Source organism: Agelaius phoeniceus, chromosome 2, assembly GCF_051311805.1.
Source record: "Agelaius phoeniceus isolate bAgePho1 chromosome 2, bAgePho1.hap1, whole genome shotgun sequence".
In the NCBI taxonomy this organism is placed as follows: Eukaryota; Metazoa; Chordata; class Aves; order Passeriformes; family Icteridae; genus Agelaius; species Agelaius phoeniceus.
In genome coordinates, this window is record NC_135266.1 from 92,462,869 (window position 1) to 92,483,996 (window position 21,128).

Sequence of the window (21,128 nt, forward strand, 5' to 3'; positions counted from 1 at the left end):
CCATAATTGCCCATGCTGTGGTCCACAAACGTGGGATTCATTAACTGGTGTGCAACAACCCAGTAATTACACAATCAAGAGAGACATTAATTATTTACTTTAGAGTTGTGCAAGCCTGAGTGTTCTGTGGTATTACACACATCAAGCATACCAAAGCTTTTTACTATTTACATGTTTTAGAAAACAAAGGAATTTGTGTTCATTGGCTAGAAGTTACATAATTCTCTTACAAATTAGTATTCTGTCTTCTGTTGGTTGATTTTCTCACTTTTCAAGACTGCACACTCAGTCTTCTACTTGAGTCAGTGGGTTGCTGGGGTCAGTGGTACCTTACTTGGTGGTCACCATCTCCCCCTACCAAAATTAACTTTTACCCTGTTGGAGCTATTTTAACACAGTTGCTGAGCTGGCTTTATTACTTTCTTCCTTATCTTGGCAGTTCTGCCAGATGTCCTTGTGGCCTATAAATTCTGCATTCTTTGTGTCCAGTATCAGTGCACATTCTTCTTTCCAAGACTTGTTACTACCCCCCCAGGTCTGAGATCACTGAAGCATGTCAAGCATGGACAACACTTGGAGCTCATTAGTCGCTCTCTGTTTCACACACTAAATACTCCTAGTTGCTTAGGCTTGAAAGCATAAAAGATCAAGCATCAAAGCACATCTTTTTGCAGCAATGCCAAGGGCTGGCCCTGCTGGGCCGCTGCCATGAAACCATGACATTAATGATCCCAGTGATGGTGACTGTGCTGTGTCCGTGTAGCCACCGCCACAATGAACTGATCCCCTGTTTTCCCCACTGGCTGCGTAGGAAGAAGGAGGTTTAGGTGCTGGCCAGCACTTTCAGGGTGGAGCCCGGCGCTGGCAGAGCCGAGGCCGTCACTCGCTGCTCCTGCTGACCGCGGCGGGAGCCGGCTGCTCTCGCCTGACGACGCCATTTTCCCTCCCTGCTGCCAGCTCCCTCCTTCCCCTTGGGGCTCGTTCAGTACCGAGTGTCCCTGGAAAATGTCACTTTCGCCCGCCGCTGTGTGGCATTCCCCGCCCGCCCTGGGGTGACGACCAGGAAGAGGCGGGGCAGCCGGCGGGAGGAGGCCCCCTTTCCCCTCCCAGCAGGCCGCGATCCGGGAAGGGCGGGCGAGGATTCCCGGAACCAGCCGCGCTCACGCCGCCGCCGCTGGCCCGTTCTCCCCGTGGCTGAGGGAGCCGGGAACTGCCCGCCATGTCCTCGATGGCCGCCGCCAGCTGCGACGGCAAGGGCGCGGGGGAGGCGCGGGAGGGGAAGAAGCCGCTGAAGGCCTGCTGCGCCTGCCCCGAGACCAAGAAGGCGCGGGACGCCTGGTAGGGACCCGGCCCCGCGTTCCACCTTCCTGCCCCGCCGGCATTCCCTCCCTTCCCGGGGTTTGTGCCCCCGCCACCCTGCGCCGGGCATTCTGGGGGCGCTCCCCATCCCGGAGCTGGAGGGTGCTGGAGCATCCGAGGGAGGAGGGAGAGTGTGGAGGAGAGGAGACTGTCTTAAAAGGATTATTTAGAAATGATGAATTTAAAACCTCGTAGCCCGTGTTTAAAACAGGTTTCAAAGATCAGCTTTTAATGCTGCTTTTGAATCTTCACTATTGATTGAAGCAACACGTACCAGCAGGTGATAACTTCTTTATTGTTCACCTGAGTATAATTACATTTTCTTTCAAATAAAGCAAAATACTCTGGGGTTTTTTGAGTCTCAGAGGATGACATTTCCCAGAGAAGTTCAAAATTCGACAGTGACCTATATAGCTGCATTGGTAATTATAGGCTTAGTCACGATCATAGGACCTATAAAATGGTATGAAGTGTACCCTCCAAATGGAACTCCTTTGTCTTTGATAGTGAAATAGTGAATCTTTAAAGTTTAAAAAACTTATCTGATGACCAAGTTGTCTTTTTTTCCTTTTTTTTTTTTTTTTTTTTACTTTGCTGGTGGTATAGATGGTGTTTGGTAGGTGCCATAATACTGAACAGTGTTTTTGGTAAGTTTAGGGGAGCATGTCTAATTACACAGTAGAGTGAGGGTGACTCCAGGGCCCCTAAGAAAAGGGTGGTAGGATGGATGTTACTGGTCAGATGGAGTTGCCCTGGGCAGCCAGGGGACATGTCCATGCTTTTTGTAATAAAACCCAAGAAGAAAACTAAACAGCTCTGTCATTCAGTCAAAAGCAAGCCTGAACTGCTTTTGTGGTATACATGATATACCAACAATGAGAAGCTCTTAGTTGAATAGATGAGTTACTTCAAAAGTTCCCATATATGGTGAATAATTTTTTCAACAATAGCTGGACAGGTGTGTTTTGTTTTGCTTTTTGCTTCAGGGTCCTTAATTGCAACTGAAGTTGGATTAAAATATCATTTACTGGTTAACCTGTTCTGTATTGTTCTCTTACTGGAGAAATTTTGTTGCTTCCCTACTGAATAATTTGAAACTGGCCAGCTCAGCATACTTGATGGTGTGACAGCCTTGTGTTGTATAACAGATCGCCATCCGGACATGCCCAGAATAGACCCTGGCCTGTTAACAGGAAGTTCTGTTCTGCCTGCTGTCAGAGTTTTAGGTGCACAGCTCCAGTCTTGGGTAACTTTTTGGGATAGTTTTATATTGTCCAAAACAGCACTACCCTGGAGAGGATAGGAAAAAAAAAAAATCTCTGGATCCTAATAGGGATTTTTAATTGTCCCCAACAGTTTGTCAGTTCTGTTTCTTTACTAAAAGTAATTGAATGTTTTATTGCTGAACCCTGGAAATCTTTTTGTTTTGCAGCATTATTGAGAAGGGAGAAGAAAATTGTGGGGACCTAATTGAAGCTCACAAAGAGTGTATGAGAGCTCTGGGCTTCAAGATATGAGTGAGATGAGCGGGACTGAGTGGGGTGAGTACAGCCTTCAGGACCTCTGCCTCTGAAGTGTCCTGGCACCTCAGCTGGTGCCACTGGAAGGCCCAGAGTAGTGTTTGTGATGGTGTTGCCCTTATGAGAGAGAAGGCAGAGCAATCCTCATTGACACTACAGCCAACATACAGTCCTGTGAGGGTGGTGAAGCCCTTGGCAGCACACAGCCTCTGTGAGTCACCCTTCAGCAGTAGAGAATGGTGCTGCCTCTGTTGTCTGCTAAGAGATCCAAACCTCAGTTTAGATTTCTGGTGCTAGGACATGTGGGAGTTGGTTTTTGTGGGTTTGTGATGGGGTTTTTTCGTTGATTGTTGAACTGTTGCTCAATATCCAGTGGAAATTCATGTTTTGTGAAGCTGTGTTTCCTTTCTCTCCTAGATGATGTCTTTGGTGTGACTGTGTTCTGGAAAGCTGCAAAATAAATTATTTCTGCAAGTTACTTCAAAGAACAAATATAAACAGAGAATCTATTTATGAAGAGTCTTTAATGATAGAGTATGCATCACATCTGTAGCTTTTCCACTGCTTGCTCTTGACCACTGCTATAGAAAATATATTTTTTCCTCTTAATAAAAGCCTGAAAATGACCTGTGTTCCTGACTTCTGTTTCTTATTAAGTAAAGAAATGACAGTGCCCTCCTTACTGAAAAAAGCATGGTGCAGGAATGAGAGAATGAGAAAAGCCTGCTTAGTCATTAACATAGGAACTCTTTCTTCCTACTGATTACTGTGGTGGTGTGGTTGGACAGAGGGCGCTTTGGTGGGTTTTCCCACTGATGCAGATTGTGAAATCGTGCATTGCACTCCTGCAGCTTTCAGCAGTCATGCTGAAGCTTGCAGTGCTGTTTGTGACAGTAGCTGTAACTATGTTTGTACAAAGGCAACCACAGTTGTATGAAATGAACTTCCTTAGACTCAAAACTGTATTTGATTTCCCCATGTTTGAACTCTTCTGATGGTTTTTGAATACCATTACCGAGCTTCATTCTTTGTAATGAAAAATTAGGTACTTCCCATCTCAAACTCGCTTGAGCTGGTAGTTCTTCAACAGAAAGGGAGCAGAGGACTGCTCCCTGTCACTGCAAGTGACTTGTATGTACAGGTTACTTACCTGAAAGTAAGGCTTTTTCTTATGCTCGGTTTTTGTTGTGTTGGTCTTGTGCTGTGCATGTATGGGCTTTTGTTTTCTGGCTTCTTTCACTTGAATGAGTTGATAGTGTTCAATGAGATGGTAGTTGTTCCTTTTGATTCCTTCTTAGAATCTAGAGAAACATTAAGTGCAATTTCTGGGTTGTTACAGGTGGGGCTTTTCTGACTTCATAATATATAATTGTGCAACCCTAATGTTACTCCCCCTGTGGTGAGTTGACTTTCCTGAATATGGTATCGCTAATTACTTTTTCTCCTGATGAGTTTTCTCTTCAGAAACTGAAGAGACAAAATATGTGCTTTGTCTTGATTTTTCTCCTGGCTTTGATCTGCTGCAGGGATGAGTCCAGTCATGATTGTTTCTCTGCCTGCTGGGCCCCATGTATCCTGAGGTAGCAATGGTTTTTGGCTGTGAACCTTTAGTATGTCACACTTGGTGCTACCCCTGCTGAGACTCACAAGTTGCATGAGGAGAGTTTAGACTCTTCCTCTGGGAATGTTTTCTGAAGGTCCTGTCTTGAGGCAAGAGTTGTTGTGTCCACACTGGCTTTCAGCCCCAGAGTAGGGATGCAGGTGTGGCTCTGGCAGAAAGCATTCAAAGCTGCCTCTGGCACTGTAGCTGTCTGAGGAGCAGGACCTGGTGCTCTTTTTGTAGGAACCTGAATAAGGTCATTCCTTGTTGAATCATTGTGTATCAGAGCATGAACTGAGGAGAATACTAAAAGGTGGATGAGCACCAGCTTTGTGATAGCATGGTCTGGGTAAACTGTGAAAATGGTGCCACAGAATAGAGCAGGGCAGGAAGTGGCCAAGTGAGAGTGGAGTGCTGCTTATATCAGGTCAAGAAAGAAAAAAGCATATTCCTGCACAATTTTACACAAATTCTATTTACTTAAGAATTGGGATGTTTAGACCTCCATGAGGGTAAAAGCTAGGCAAATACTTCAGAAAGTTTTTGGAAATGAGTGGGATGCTGATGTACCTGTGTGCTACAAGTACAGAAAGGACACTGGACAACTCTACACTTAAAGCAACAATGGAAAAACCTTGTAGTCAAATCAAATTCCTTGCTGAGTGGCTTCATTTCTTACTATGGTATTCCTGTGGAGTGGATTCAGGGCTTCATTCAGGGAGGGGAGTTCCTGTGTTAAGTTACTGACAGTGTTGGTGACAGACACTGCCCTGCACAGGGTGGTGGGTACCTTGAGGGTCTGAAACACAGCAGTAGCAGGAAACTTGACTAAACTATACAGCAGCACAGCTAGATACAGGAAATGCCATCTTTGAACCTTTGTAATTCAGTGTGAGCTAGTCTGGAGTAGGCTTGAGAGCTTTCCCAGCAGTTGTAAATCAAATGTGTATATTTTGGAGCTACAGTGTTTATTCATGTGTAAGTAACAGTTCTGCAGACTAATTCCAGCAATGCACTATATAATAAATCAAAAAAGAGGTGTTTGATTATGCCCTCTCTGACTTCAAGCCACCAAGGTCTTAGTGTCCTCAACACAGGTGATTGAACTGGTTTTCAGCTTATGGGATCAGTAGTGAACCTGTTGACTTCCTAAAGGATGGGCAAAATAACCAGTCATGCAGCTGCTGTGAGATTTGGGACTGATAATCTCTGTGTTGTGTGGCTCTCAAGGACAGAGGATTTATTTGCCAAACATAGTGCAGGCTGTGTTGCATCATCACATGCAGCTAAATATTGAGTCCATTTTAAGTGGGGAAATAGTGAAGTACCTGTTTCCACACTGCCTGTTTCAGTGCTGAAAAGCTTTACGTGTCTATTTTTCACAAACACATTTTGTAGTAATGCTTACGTGTGTACTTTCAGGGAAGGGTGTTCATGTTGCTCAGGTGTTTTCTATGAACTTACCATCTTCATTTCAAATGGTTTTCAACTTTGGTATTTGATTCAATCCCTTTCCTATTGAATCAGTATTGGCTTTTGAACACTTGTCTTGGATGAACCAGTGTCCCTGGATGAAGGGCATTTAGTCCAGAGCAAGGCATGAAAATAAAATGTCTCTGTGGTAATAAGAGGGTTTTTTACTTTTGCTGAGTAGAAAACTGAAAGTGCTGTGAAGATGATCTGTATGGCCGTGGTACTGTCGAGGGAGAAAGGAGAATTTAGTCTTGGTGGTTCAATCACTTTACAAATCTTCCTTTTAGAAATTTGAGTCTGAAAACACTAAGTTAATCTCTAGTGTGTGCTCCGAGATCTACCTTTTCAAGTGCTGTATCATTCTCTCTCCAATGTCACATTGAGACCCAGCAGAAAAGTTGTGTAGTTTCTAATGAGAGCTTTGTGCTGCTATTGCCGTGGGTTGAAAGCTTCCTGTCTGCCTTTCACAGAGAAATCACAACGGGTTATCCTCACCCACAGTGTTGGCTTCAGCATCACTGCAACACCACTATTTATGTCCTAGAAGATGTCAGATGAAGGCCTTTCTTGTCCTAATGAGTCATTAACACTGTGTTCCAGTTTATTTTTTACTCAGGAATTTACCTAACAGAAGAATGAAATTACTAACTTCCTTTTTTTCCACTTTCTTTGATGCGCCTGCAAAAGGGTTTTGGTAGTATGAAAAGGTAGGAGAAAATGCAATGGTGCTTCTCAGGATGCTTCCTCTAATGTAGTTCTACATTTCTTCTCATAGCAGTTCAGTTTTGTCTCACAGATCTTATGTAAAGCATCTTTCTCCTAAGTGTTCACAATCTTGATATCCCAACTCCCCATTTTATCAGATGTCAGCCTATCTTGGAGAGAAGGCTCCTTACAGATTTTTTGCAGAGGCCTAAAGGTAGACAAGTTGTTGTCAGGATCATATAGCGAGTATATGGCAATGGTATGAAAAACAGAGCCTGGATCCCAAGATTTTTTTATTGTGGTGCTTTAGCTATCCTGCTTTGGAGAGAAGGTTGAGAGAAAGTTCTTCATTTCCTCATAACGCTTGCAGATGGGTGTTGTTCTGCTTCAGTAGCTAGGATTTATTTCTTCACTTAGTTAAGGGGCCCCTGAAGACCAGGTTCCCTGTTTCACTTTGTCCTTAACAGAAAGCACCTTTCTGAATGGACTGTGCTCACCCTGTGCAAAGCTTAATTTGTCTTCTTTCCTCCCCACGTGTCAGCCTGCCAGGATGGCTCTTAGGAGCCATGCAGCTCTGTATTGCATGTGGCCTCATCATTGCAGAAATAAGATTGTGCTGGCCAAAACTACGATGAATTCTTGAAGGTTGCCATAAAGCATTACTGCAGCCTTGCCTGGGAGACAGTGTTATTCCAGAGCACTGTTAGTTAGGAGAGGCAATCAGTGTGTCTTTAACTGAATGGTGCCAATGGGAATGGCATGTTAGGCAGGGCAGCTGCAAGCTCGGCCTGAAACACGACCACCCTTGAAACCCTATCTCTACCCCACTGACCCGTGCAGGCTGACTTCATACTGTGATGGGAGACCACGTGGGTTGCGTCAGTGCCTGAAATGTAATTGCATCCTGGCAGTGGGGCAGATCCTGCCTGTGTGACTGATAATGTGTTACTTGAAGCAGGGGAGGAATTGCATTTATGCATGTTTTGTGTAGCTGACCATGGAGGACTGACCTCAAAAGCTCCCTCTTGTGCCTATGTCCTGGGTTACCTGAGTGGGAAGTGTTGGCTGTCCTCATTGGGCTAAATGAAGTTTTGGGGCAGGTTCTAAGTAGCTATTAGAAAAATGAGAATGTGAGATGATGTTTCTCAAGGGTGCTTCCCAACAGAGCCTGTAATCCCTCAACTAGGATTTCCCCACAAAATGTGCTTCCAAGTGTTACACGCTCACAAAACTTTTGGCAGGCTGGATAGTGTCATCTTCATGATAGATGAAACTGGGTGCCAGAGGTTTGTTTGCTCTAGTTTTATCCCTTGCATTCACAGTTCTCTGGCTGTGCAAAGCTTTTCCTTATGCCCCTTGATCTAAAACACCCCACGAGAGGAAGCTCGCTGGAGTAAGGGGAGGCTGTAATGGACCTGGAAAGTATTAATTGAGAGCCAGCCTCTCTTCTTTTGCCAAGTCCCTGCCACAGTTACGAACCACAGTGGGAAAAGGGGGTGACCTTTTTCCTTTTTTGTGCTGGGTGAAAGTCACTCTCTTGCAGAAGTGCAGAGCAGTGGAGAGCCTGATGTGTGACTGGAGCTCGACACGATAAGCTGGTTGTTTTCCCTTCTCCTTTCCCCTCCTCGCGCTGTGCTGGGCTTATCTGGCCGCCTGAGTTATGTTAAGTAGCGGGTGCATGCTTGCTCTCTGTTCTCCTCGCTGCTTTTGCTCCTTGGATTTCAATTCCAAACATGGTTATCCATTTGGGGTCTCTCTCCGTTCCACTGCCAAGAGATACACATTCCACACTCATCACCAGCTCCCTCTGCTGCTCTCTCACGTTCGCTATTCCATTTGCTGCAGCGCAGGCGAGACAGGCAGTGCAAGGAGATCTCTGTCCTGTCTGTGAGTTTTCCAGCTAATGGCCTCGACTCTTTTTCTGACTGAGCTGTTCTGGCCTCACATTTGCCAGCTCCTTTTCTCACTGTTGTGGCTAAGAAGGGGGCCGGCCGACGCTTTGTAAGCCACAAAGAGGAGAAGCGAACACTTTTGGAATTTTTCGGGTGCAAAAACATTCGGCAGCACTTTTTTAGCATGTTACTTTGAAACACTGCTGTGGGACCAGACGGTGCACAAAAGGAAGAGGAGGAGGAACAGCTACCCCGCAGCTCTGCTTTCCAACCTCTGCAGCACCCTTTGTGTATGACAATTCATTTTGAGCGCAGGACGGCTGGGGAGGGTGGGGAGTGGGGCAGGATGAGTGCAAACAGCCCCTCCTGGGACCAGGCTGTTCTCCAGCCTCCGGTGTGTGATGCTTGGAAGGAGATTACGGAGGAAGCAGCCTACCAGCTGGCCAGCTGCATTGTCCTCCTGGGTTACATGGGGGGAAGTGGCATCTTTGGGTCCCTCTATATCTTTGGCCTCCTGGCCCCAGGCTACTTCTGCTATGCTCTGTGGGGCTGGCTGAGTGCTTGTGGGCTGGACATCTTCATCTGGAACATGCTGCTGGTCCTCGCCTGCTTGCTTCAGCTGGCTCACCTGGCGTACCGGCTCCGCAGAAACACCATCCCAGAAGAGTTTGACCTCCTCTACAAGACCATGTACCTGCCCTTGCAGGTGCCCCTGGAAGTCTACAAAGAAATTGTGAAGTGCTGTGAGGAGCAGGTGCAATCGCTAGTCAGAGACCAGAATTATGCGGTGGAGGGCAAGACGCCCATTGACCGCCTCTCGCTGCTGCTGTCTGGCAGGTAAAGGCTCCCCCATTTCTGAACAAAGTCTGACAGCAAACTGCTGTGGCTTTTTGTTGTATTATCACCCTCTGTAGAAACTGGGGTGAGGATTGTTTCCTTCCTCTGATAAGGATCTGAGATATGCATGTTTGTTGGGGAAGGGGGAAATTTGCTTTTTGGAGTGTTAGTTTTGTTTTGTTTTTCTAACTTGAGAGTATTTAAGGGAATGGTTTACAGACTCAAGCTGTGGGCAATGAAGTGGAGCTCAGCCTTACCTGTGATACTTTTGATGAATCCTTACCCCTTTGTCTGTCATTTTGAAGTGATCTTAATTCTGATGGGAGCAGACTGGCTGTGAGAATGTGTTTCTCAAGGCAGGAGAGCAGTGTGTCTGGACCTGGGGATACCAGGCACACCTCTGTGATGTGAAGAGCTGTGTGCTGAGTGTGCTGAGGCCTCAGTTCACCTGCTCTCCCTGGCCAGCCGTGTTCAGGGAGAAGTTCCTGTTCCCAACACCTCAACCCTCAGGGCTTTGACATTTTTCACTTTGAACACCATTTCCTCAAAAGAGAGAGTATTTTCCTGTGGTGGATCCTGCCTAATCAGGTGCTTTTCTTTCCCTGTGCTGTCAAGTATTTGTGATATTCCTTCTTCTGGACCACCAAGGAGAACCTTAGGGACCTCTAGAGAGTGACACTGGAGATTTGACTGAATGATCAAATACTGGCATTCGTTCACCTGAGATCTGCTGCCTTTAGCAGCATATCCACTTAACAATTTGCAAAATCCAGATGCATACAAATAGCAATAGTGTTGGCTTCCTGTCTGCTGCCAAAAACTTGGCACTAATGTTACATAAGAATGGGAAAGAAAGAAGATCTCTAAATAGTAGCAGTGCTGAGCTGCAGGAGGTGTGTCTCACAAGGATTTTCCTTTGGGAATACAAAGCATCATCTGGGGCTCCTGTTTTACTGCAGTGACCAATCCTCTCTGATGAGGGAGTTTGCAAAGAAGAATGGCTGACCTTCCTTTTTTTGGTGTTGATCCCTTTTCTAAGATGTGTCAAGAGCACCCTGGGTCCACCAGGATATTGAATGGCAAAGCACTGGAGGTAAATTTGGTATGTGTGTTTCCAGTAGTGCTTCACCTTACCAAACATGTCTGGTGAGCAGCTGGCTCTGAAATAATAATAAATATAATTAATAAATAATAAATAAACTCCCCAGTAAATAATATTGCTGGGGAAGAGTCTCTGCTGTCTTGACCTGCACTGGATAATGTGATGCTACTCTGTGGGCATGACAGTGCTGCAACAGACAGTAAGATGGCGATGGTGGGTAGTTGTTGGGCTCTCTTTTGCAGTGGTAAGGATGCATCTTGGCTGGTAAAGGATGCTCCATGGAGGTGGGAATAGATTTACATTTCCTAGTACCCACGCTATTGTCTTGTGAGGTCCTTGCTGACCCAGCAGAGAATTGCTGTTATGGTGCTCTTTCTTAAACTGAGCAAGTGGGGTCTTGGAAATGCAGAATATGCCTGGATTAGGAAATGTGCTTTACAATCCAGGACCCTTGCAGGCAGCACTGCCAGCAGATTAGAAGCCAAAGGTGAACAGAGTCTTTTAACTCCTGAAGGCAAGAATTGCTTTTGAGCATCATACAGCAGGGGTACATGGTGACAGGAAAGCAAGAGGCCCCAAGTCTGGTGATGCAGAGCTATGAATAGAACTCCAGAGTGCCCTGGCATTGTCCCTGCTTCAGGCCTGTGCAGGTCCTTCTCCGTTCCCACAGCAGAGCTCAGTGCACGTTTGACCTTGACCCTGGCAGGCAATTGTAGCAAAAGTAGGCAAAAGGGATACTTAGAAGGCCAAGAGAAAATGAGCGTTAATGTGCAGCAAACTATGAGCTCTCAGGGTGAACTGTGAGGAGCCATGGGCAGTGGGATTTTGGGGGATCCTGAGCGCAGTGACTTCCCAGTACCAAGACTGGGAATGCCTTCATGAAATCTTGGAGACAGGAAGGAGATACAAGTACAAAGAGCCACAGGCTGGCTTAGAAGTACCTAGAAAGCAGCAGCCTGTGGACTGAGAAGTCCTGGGTTAGGACCAAGCATTGCACCTGTGAGGGCTGTCTTTGTAGCAAGGAACAGAACACAGATGGAGTATGGGGAAGCAGCAGCAAATCCCACAGAGAAAGGAGGGATAGCCTCATCACTAAAGCACCTGCAGCTGTCCCAAGAAGGTATGAGACATCTGTGAGACAAGTATTTCTTTCCTCCCTGTTTGGGACACACTGTTTGAGCTATCAGATTTATGTGACATCTGTTTTGTGGCCTAAGCCTGTCTGCCTCACCTGTCCTCTGCAGGATCCGAGTGTGCCAGGATGGACAATTCCTTCACTACGTCTTTCCATACCAGTTCCTGGACTCTCCAGAATGGGAGTCGCTGCGACCTTCTGAGGAAGGAACTTTCCAGGTAACCACAGCTCACCTTCGCTCCTTGGTGCTTTGCTGCACATCTGAGAAGGAGGTAGAGAGGCCTCATTGTGCCATTCAAAGCTTACCAGGAATACTTTCCTCCCCTTCCTGGTGGTTTAGCCAGCACAGGATTGTGTGATCAGCTGTTTAACCTTTTTTCCTACCTTGTTCTGAAGACCTCAGGGCATGCTCCTACTATCTGCTGATAGCAAGGAGGGTGGAGCACGGTGCTCCTTCCTGTTTATCAGGGAATGGAGGTGTCAGACTGCCAGCTCTCTCCCCTTACAGTGTTCTCTAGTGCCTGTACTGATGCATTTGCCCTGCACGCTGCTAGCAGGGGGCGTTGTCCTAGCATCAGGATGGCAGCCATGGCAATGTGCAGCAGTGATGTAAATCTATAAACATCCTGCTCCTCACAGAAGTTTCTGATGGTCATTTGTTTTGGGTGGAGAAGCAGAAAGGATGATTCACACCCAAATATGGTTTGTTCTGAGCAGAAAGATCCCCTGCTGAGAGGCCAGACCAATTCTTATTTGCAGTAACTGAAAGGATTTTGGCCTTGCTGTCAACACCCCACAGTGTTTCTTTGGCTTTCCTTCTGGAAAAGATTACTTAAGCCTACATCTCTCTGTCTTTAACACACATCTCACATCTCAGGATGGCCTGATACCTGTCAGGATGTCAATCCTCATTATGTCAATTAGGGCATATGAGGAGGGATTTTGCTAATCCCTTGGGAGCATGGGAGGGTCATGAGGGAATGATGCTTTCTCATGAGGGTAGCCCCAAGCAAAGTTGGTTAAACCAGGGCAGCTCTCCAAATCTGCTTTCCTAGGGTCTGAATTTGGCTCGTGTGTGACAGGTTCATGGTGATTGCTCCTGAAAACAGTGCCATCACCAGTGGTTATGGTTGTAGGAGATAGCCAACTATGTGACTGTGGCACAGGGCTACAGATAGTGAGCAGAAATAGGGATGTTGGAGCAAGATAATGAAGTAGAAAAGGCAACAATAGCATGGCTGTGCTAGGGCTGGTGATATCTCATGTTTTGCACAGTCTTCAATCTGGCAGCAGACTGCTGCTAGCTCCTGGGCTGTATTAGCTCAAGAATCCAGCAGAGAGAGTCATGGGCTATGGGCAGGGAAATAGCTGACTGCAATGGCTGACTGCAGGCATGCAACCTGCAAAGACATCCACAGCATTTTCTGAGCTGATTCCTGTGGAACTGAATGTTCCCAGACCTCCTGAGGTCTTCATCTGTGGTGCATGAGACAGACTGGGAGCAGGCTAGGGCCAGGCTGCACCAGCCCTTCCAGCACCATGCTCTGGCACATCTCCTGCTCTGCAAGCCAGGGCTGGTCAGTGAGGTCAGCTGCGCCTGGCATCAGGATGGGGAGGTAGAGCCCTAGGTAGGGAAGGCCATATGCTGGAAATGCCTCAACCCCACATGTGCTTATGGAGGAGCATGAAGAAGTAGGAGCTGTGTGAGACCAGCAGTCACCAGGTGTCACTTGACCAGTCCATGTACCTGGAAGGACCTTACTCTTGGTGGCCATGCTAACCATGGTGATGTGCTGCTTTTGGCAGCTGTTTAACACACTCGTCCCTCTCACCCAAGCAGTTAATAAAACTCTGTAACTTACCTCAACCTTGTCTTAGCAACACAATAATTTGGTTTAAAAAGTGCATGTTGGACTCTGGGTGTTTGCTGGAGGAAGGCATGGAAGGTTTTTCTTGCCTGAAGTTTTTCTTGCCCCATTGCTCTCTGGATTGAACAAATTCAATTCTGAGCCCACTGAAAAATGGCAGAAGCATGACTTAGTCTACAAGAATAGCTGCCTTCCTTGAAATTCTGCTTTGGCTGATTGCTTCCCACAGGACTGTTGGGTCCGAGTGCCTGAAGGAGTTTGGTTTCAGGGCTGGCACTTTCCCCCAGAAGACTGAATTACAGGCTCTTGCTGATGCCGGAGCACTTGTGTCAGGGGGGATTCAGGAGTGAAATCTGTCTTGCTGTCCTGGTTTGGTGGCAGGTTTGCTTATTGCATCTCAATCCCTCACAAGAAGGGATCACTTTTGATCACTGCACCAGAGGTTGGTTAGGAAAATGAGATTCTGGTCATTTCAATTTCTGTGTGACCCTTCTTTTTGCTTGCCTGGCCTGGGAAAGTTCTCAGGTTTTATCTCTTATATTTCTTTCATCAGACAGCTGTTTGCAGGGCAGTGGCATTAAATATCAAACCCAAGGACACACACATGCAGCCAAGCCATGTTCAGCTTCCCAGTGGCCCTCTGCCATGGCGGCTGACCAAGGAGACCCCTGGGCACAGAGTGAAAGGGAGCCCCCGGGATATTTTGGTTCCGGCACTTGTTCGCATGCCAGTGTCTCCATTACACTCGGATGTTCTTCTTTGGCCCAGGGCAGCTTGACCCTTCCTGCATTTCTTGTCTTTATTATTATTATTTATTATAATATACACTTACATACTATATAATGGTTTTCACTGAAATTGTTCTTGTCCTACACTTAGGGGGAAAAAGGTCTCTCTTTACACTGGCAAAACCAGAAGGAAAATGAAATGTTCTCTAAAATCAGTCCAATAAACCCTCATGAGTTTTCTACATATACAATAAAACCTTTCATTTGCTCTCTCACTGAGCTGTGCTGCAATGTCCTTCAGGGCCATTCAGCCCTACAGAGTCTAGCAGAACTGCTGAGACAGGATGTCCCTCGGGCACAGGATGACCAGGCAAGCTTTTCAGGTGGCCCTTCCAATACTCAGGGTCTGCTTGGAGCAGGGCCTGTGGGGCTTTGCGAGCCGGCAGCAGAATGGGTCAGCAGCCTCCCCCAGGGCTCCTTGATGGCAACTCAGGCTGACTGGGCATGCAAAAATATCCCCTTCTGTAGCATTTCTGAGGGATAGGGATGTCTGTGCTGCCCTGTTCATTTCAGCTCCATCCCTCAGATGTCAATAGGGAGCATCATCTGAAAGCAAGAGGGTGAATCGTAGCCATCCATGTGGCTGGGTTAAATGAGGACATGCTACTAATTGCATAGGAGAATGGGGGTTTTGCCTCCTTAGGGAGAGGAAACAGCAGCAGGTAAGGATTTATCCAGTCATTCAACCAGGACAATCCGGCTCTCCAGCACCACCATCTCCAAGGGGAGTAGGATTCAAAGGGGCTGAGGGCATTCCCTGGAGCGAAGCACATTGCTCCAAGGTGGGTGACCCCGCCCAGGCAGTGGAACTTACTCCACTCACTCCCTGCCCCACAGGTCACGCTGACAGCCGAGACTGACTGCAGCTACATCACCTGGCCGAGGAAGAAGCTGTATCTCCTCCTGAGGAAGGACCGCTACATCGCCCGCCTCTTCTCCTCCCACCTGGGCTATGACATCTCGGAGAAGCTCTACTCCCTCAACGAGAAGCTCTTCGCCAAGTTTGGCCTTCGCTTCGACATCCGCCTGCCCAGCCTCTACCACGTCCTTGGGCCAGCCTCCTCGGAGGGCGAGTCAGAGGACTGTGAGGAGCTGCTGCCGGGCCCTGGCCAGGCCAGCGTCTCTGAGCCGCCGCCGCAGCCGCCGCCGCCACCGCCGGCCCCGCGCCCCCGGGCGTCCCGGCCCGACAGTGATCTGCTGGGTGAGGACTCCACCAGTCTTGTCTTGGAAGATTTTGCTGAGTTGCCGGGGTCTTTTATGGACTATGTGAGCGAAGGGGAGTATATGAAGTGAGGGCACTCCTGGCACGGGCACACCTCACCCTGTGTGGGACCCTCGCGTAAGTACCCACTTGCAGAGCAAGTCTTTCCCGGGATGCATCTGCCTGGACAGAGCACTGGATCCCCTTTGCCATGGGTTTGCACCTCTGCAGTGTTTTTTGGCTCGCTGCCCCAAGGAATCCCAGAAGGTGGGCTCAAGCTATGTGGTTTTCCTAAGGAAAAGCAGCAGGGCAGAGGCTTGACTCCAGGCACCAGCTGTACTGTGGGGTAGAAGGGCCAGTAGCCTGAACATAGAAAGCTCTTCCCTGCCCAGTTCTCTCCCCATCCCTGAAGAGAGGCAGAAACACTGAAATGGTGTCCAGGCTGGCAGGTGGTACACCAGTGGTCACAGAGATCATGAGGTAGAGCTATGCCAGGAAATACTCTAGTATTGAGCTGAGCAAGAGCTCTGCAGGTGAGAAAGCCCACATCCCAGGAGATGCCAACAGGACTAGAAACAGCTCCAGGGTTTATAGCAGATTGGTAGCAAGGAATTGCTAGAAACCCTGCAAGTGCTCAGTCTCAGCAGGGGGACAAAGCTGAGAGTCCTTCCTCTCCCTGCCCACTACAGCTCATCCCAGCATTAGATCTGTCCTCCTTGTTTCTGCTGAGATTCACCTCTGCCAGATCAGTAAGATGTTGAAAATTATGCCCTGTGTGGTATAGGTCTTTCCTCCAGTCACCCTAGGTGGACTGACAGGCTAAGCATTGTTTTAAGATGCCCCAAACTCTGCTTTGCAGTGAGTGGGAATGAGATGCTCTCTTCAAAAATGTCAGCTCCTTACTCCACAAGGGAAAAGCATTCTTGTGCCTGGTGGCTGTTGGGGCAGAAGAACAATGCAGGCAAACAGAAATAGATGGGAGAGTGGCTTGTGCTTGAAATTCAAATCCAAGTGGCCCAGAGAGAAATTCCACCCTGAGCTACTTTTAGCTAGCCACTGCATGCCAGCTGCTACACACCAGCTGCAGACCCTAAAATGTGCATTCCTGCTGCCGCCCACAGTAATCCAGCTGCCAGGCACCAAGCTTGGGACTGGGATTTCTGTCCTAGAAGTGACCCCTGCGTGTGTCTCAGTTGGGTCTGCACAGCAGGAAGGAAGTTGCAGGGCTGGGCTGCAGCTGGGGTGGCTGCCTTCCATCAGGCAGCCTTGAACACAGAAACATTGCACCCTGCTCTTCTCTGTGCCTGCTTGGGTCTACTTAACTACCTCTGCTGTGGACCCAGTGGCAGGGAGCATTGGCTCCTGGCATGAGCCCTGACAAGTCTGCATTATTCTTCATATTATCTGGGATATAAAGAAAGTGACCAGGGAAAGAATAAGTGTATTTGTTTGTGGCTGGATCAGATAAAGAGTTAGCAAGAGTTTTGATTAGGGTTTTGTTGTTGTGGTTGTTTGGTTTTGTGTAGTTGGTTGTTGTTTTCTTTTTTTAAGGAGGCAGAGAGAGGAAAAAAAATTCACATTTGTTCTAGGAATGTGAAGCCCCTGGTTTTGCTGGTAGGCTGCTGGAGATATGAATTTGCAGCTTTTTCAGTCCTTACTTGGAGAGGCAGGAACACTGAATCACTTGTGAGACATCCATCGTCCTAGCTGTCAGGGTGTCTGCGAAAACGTGCAATCACAAGTGCATGCAAGAAGTGTTGTGAACACAGCAAAGTCACTTTGCCTGTGCTTTGATTCTATTTTGCCTTCTCAGAAGGAGGATATCCATTCTCAGATCACTGGTAGAATTCTCCTGGTTGATGAAGCTCAATAAAACCAGAATTTCAAATGCAATAATAAAGGAAGAAGGCAAGTAACTTGTAGCTTTTTTGGAAAATTTCCACCCATTTTTGGCAGTGAGGCAATACTGTGAACATACACACAAGGGTGTGTGTGTGTGTTGGGCAAAACTTTGCTACACAGAAAAAAGATATTTTTTCTTTCACACAGTCCTCTTGTGAGCTGGAAGCTCTTGTCTTTCTAGATCTTGTGACAGAGACAAGAGTGCTGCTATTGGCAGCAGAGGCCTGCAATAAAAGCCAGATGTTTAGAGGCTTGTATTTGAGGTGGGAGAGGAAGATGATCTTCCATGTCCGTCAGTCTGGAGACAGTAGACAGTGTGGTATTTTAATTTTTAGGGTAATTAGACAAGGAATCAAAAACTCTGTTTATTGTGCTCATAGTGGTGGAATGAGAACTTCCCTGTTACCTTACTTGGCACTTGTGTGTCCTAACCACATCACATCCCAGCACATCCCATCACATCCCAGTGGCACAGCAGCAGTTGTCACATCTGGACAATATTCCACAGTGACTTGAGTGCCTCACCACAAAAACTAGTGATACAGAGGGCCTGCAGGTGCTCCCTCTGTCCAAACACTTGTCACAGCTCAGCAAATAATCCAAGCAGGTCTGCCATGGCTCAGGTAAAGCACTTTCCTAACTTTTTCATACATCTGTAATAAACAGGGAAATCCCCTGAAGTGTCATTCTTCAAAGTAAGTCCCTGAGGGGAGAGCTCCCCTGGGGCTTTCCCCTGGTCTGTGCTCTCATTTCCTTTCCCAGTAACTCCCTACATGGGTAATCACCTTGCAGCTCTCTAGATTCTCTGTGCTGAAGTGCTTCTGTGGGTGACGTTCCTTTTCCTTTTCTGTCACTGCAGCAGCCACCTTGCAACACTGCAGTTCAGGAGGCAATTCTTGAATGCCCAAAGTGCTACAAAGGTCATACACAAGAAAATATTCATGGAACATATTTTGGCCTACTATTCGTGTCATCTGGTTCCTTGAAAGTGTTTCTAGTCTGCTTATGAGTAAGATGGACTGTGATATCCCACTGATGAGCACATTCATTCTCTAAGGAGGATGCTGCCTGTTCGAAGGAGGCAGGTTCAAAGGTTCTGTTCACTACTTGCTTTAACAGTATAGTATAGCTCAGTGCTCCAGGGGAAGCTAAGCTTTATTCCTTGCCAGGAAATTTAAACAATCAAGAGTCACCTGCTTTTTCTCCTGCTCATACTGCATTTGTTCTAGTTTGTTGTTATCAAGTGCTTGCAGGATGTGTAGCTGTTGCTACCTGTTTTTTACAGTTACATCTTGGGGCTGCCTTTCTGTTTGGTGGGTGAGATGGGTGGATGGATGCTTGATGGTCTGCAACTTGGTGTCTAAGTTAGTAGTTAATGTTTTGTACCTGCTTTGAGAGCAAAAGCAAAGTAGTTGTGGGCTTTGTTTAACCAATATCACAGAAGCTTTGTGGAAGGGTTTGTTTTTGCCATCTCAGAATGGGTGCATAACCCTGTTTCCTGATTTATCAGTTGTTGAGGAATTACATAGTTCTGCAGTTTTGCAATGTCATAGGAGAGGAGGGGAGAAAAACAGGTAATGGTGGGCTCCAGGAGGGTTGTGTCTTGGAAAAGTTTGTAAGTATGGTAGTAATGGTGTGCTCTCTTTCTCTCTCTCCCTCTCTCTCCCTCCCCCCTCTGTTCCCTGTTCCCCTTTTCCTCTCTCCTCTACTGCATTCCTTCTGCAGCCTCTGAAAACCATCTCCAGAGCTCTCACCCTCTCTGCAAAGGACGAGCCCCTCTGGCTCCCACCCAGACCCCTGAACTCTAGGGAACAACAGGCTGCTTTCATCCCGAAGCCCCTCCAAGGGAGCAGATGCTCACACAGGTTTTTGACCAGAGACATTCTTTAGCATGCAGAGACGTCTGCCAGCAGATATCTACACTCAGGAGCACATGAAGCACATGCTTAGGACTGCAGTGTGACACTCCAGCACCTCCTACCCCATGGCTGTTCACCAGAGCTGCCTTCCCCAGTGTGCTTCCATGGTCTGTTTTCTAGTCCTGCCTCTCTGAGGTTGTCAGCAGCTCTGTCACCAAAGTGCACCAAAATCCTGCAAGCAATTCCAGCCTGCTTGCAGAATCTGTGTTCCTTTTGATTCAATGATTCCCATTAAAGGCAGAGATGAAACTACTGGTGTTTGAGGATTTGAAGAGGGAGAAAACAGCTGAAGGGAGGGAGGGAGGATTTGAAGAGGGAGATCACTTGAGGTGATCTCAAAGCACAGAGTGGATAGGGCAAGGGGAAATGGGCCTGACAGCTTTGGTAAAGGGCTTGCAATGGAGAGTTTGATGATATGCATCTCGCTGGGCATCCACTCTAGTAAGACCAGAAATTACTTTTCCAGGAGTTAGGATTTCTCATTTATGACAAGCACAAGTTCTCAAAGAAGCTGGTGAAAAAACACTTCTGATTGGTTGTTTGCATTGATTCTTGAAATAAAAAAGAGAAGGAATTGAGATTGGGAACAGGTGTAGGAAAGAACCTTTTTTTTTTCGTCTGCTCAAGGTGGGTGTGACCTCAGGGTGCACAAACATCAAATGAAGAAAGTAATGGATACAAAACATCCGTGAAGAGAGCAGCCATTGGTAGGAAGGACAATGCCTTAATGGAAGCAGTCTAGAAATGGAAGGCCTCTTCCAAGTTCAGCTGCAACAGGATTTGTCTCATGAGCCATTCCCCAGCCTTTTCTTCAGTCAGGGAATTGGAAGTACCTGTGGAAGAATCCTGTGTCTCACAGAGCCTGGTGCAATCAAGTTGAGCACTGGGAGTAGGAGCCTCTCCAGGGCAGGTATTCAGGGAAGGAGCAAGGAATGTTGGTCTTCCCTCAGCACATGGAAGAGTGTCCTTCAGTGCCTCTTGGCACAGCCATGCTGAGGCACAGCCATTCTGCCTGTGGGGCTGGCTTTGTGCAAGCCCTGGGCTGGTGGAGGCAGCCCCAGCTGCCCTGCTCACACAGGGGCTGTGGCCCAGCCTCTGGTTTGGCCTGTCCCACAAGTCTCAGCTGGGCAAAACCTGTGCCCTTGGGATCTGGCACTCTTGCCAAGGGCCTCTGGAATGGTGGGTATGTGGGATCTGTGATGTACACAGCTCCTTGCACTGCTCACCTTTGCTGCCACACCAGGGCAGGAGAATGGGGCTTCCCCAGGCCTGGGAATCATCCTGCTCATGGCTGTTACCATGCTCTGTCAATACATTGGTGATTCAGCCTGACTCCACTGCCTTTCACAGCTCAGAAATGTCTGCAGCAGATTGACATGGGAGCTGCGGGGGTCTCTTCTGCAAAGGAGCTGAAATGTGCAGGGGAACTGGGTGCATCTGTTGAGGTGCTTTATGCAACTGCCTGAAGCAGTGGACCAGGCTGGGCTGAATTACACACTGCCCTTCACAGGTGTCTGCTGAGCTTATATTCCAGTCTTCAACAAGAAGATCCCAGGAAACTCTTCAATCATGGTGCCAACTAACCTGGATCTCCCTCAGGTTGTCAGAGTCCAGCTCTATCCCCCTCCCAAGTGTGTGTTGGAGATGGTGTTTCTTAGCTCTCCTTTCCAACAGTCATAAGGCAGGGCCCAAAATCTTGGATGTAAACTGAATGCAGGAGCTAATCCTGCTGTGACACTGTCTAGTGGAGCAGGAGTGACAGCTCATGGCAAATGACTTGAGATAATTCTTCAATGCTTTTAGCATGTCCCTCACCCCTGATCATGG

General features: G+C 47.5%; 2 protein-coding genes across 2 annotated transcripts; both read left to right on the forward strand.

The window, feature by feature from the left end:
* The first annotated feature begins 1,075 nt into the window (after positions 1 to 1,075).
* On the forward strand, positions 1,076 to 3,505 carry COX17 (cytochrome c oxidase copper chaperone COX17). Its single transcript, XM_054654577.2, has 3 exons — positions 1,076 to 1,338; positions 2,792 to 2,900; positions 3,297 to 3,505. The coding sequence occupies exons 1-2, from the start codon at positions 1,220 to 1,222 to the stop codon at positions 2,874 to 2,876; spliced, it is 204 nt and encodes a 67-aa protein (XP_054510552.1). The 5' UTR covers positions 1,076 to 1,219; the 3' UTR covers positions 2,877 to 2,900; positions 3,297 to 3,505.
* Positions 3,506 to 8,558: 5,053 nt separating this feature from the next.
* Positions 8,559 to 19,198, forward strand: POPDC2 (popeye domain cAMP effector 2). Its single transcript, XM_077174710.1, has 4 exons — positions 8,559 to 9,386; positions 11,733 to 11,841; positions 15,117 to 15,618; positions 19,108 to 19,198. The coding sequence occupies exons 1-3, from the start codon at positions 8,842 to 8,844 to the stop codon at positions 15,570 to 15,572; spliced, it is 1,110 nt and encodes a 369-aa protein (XP_077030825.1). The 5' UTR covers positions 8,559 to 8,841; the 3' UTR covers positions 15,573 to 15,618; positions 19,108 to 19,198.
* Positions 19,199 to 21,128: the final 1,930 nt, after the last annotated feature.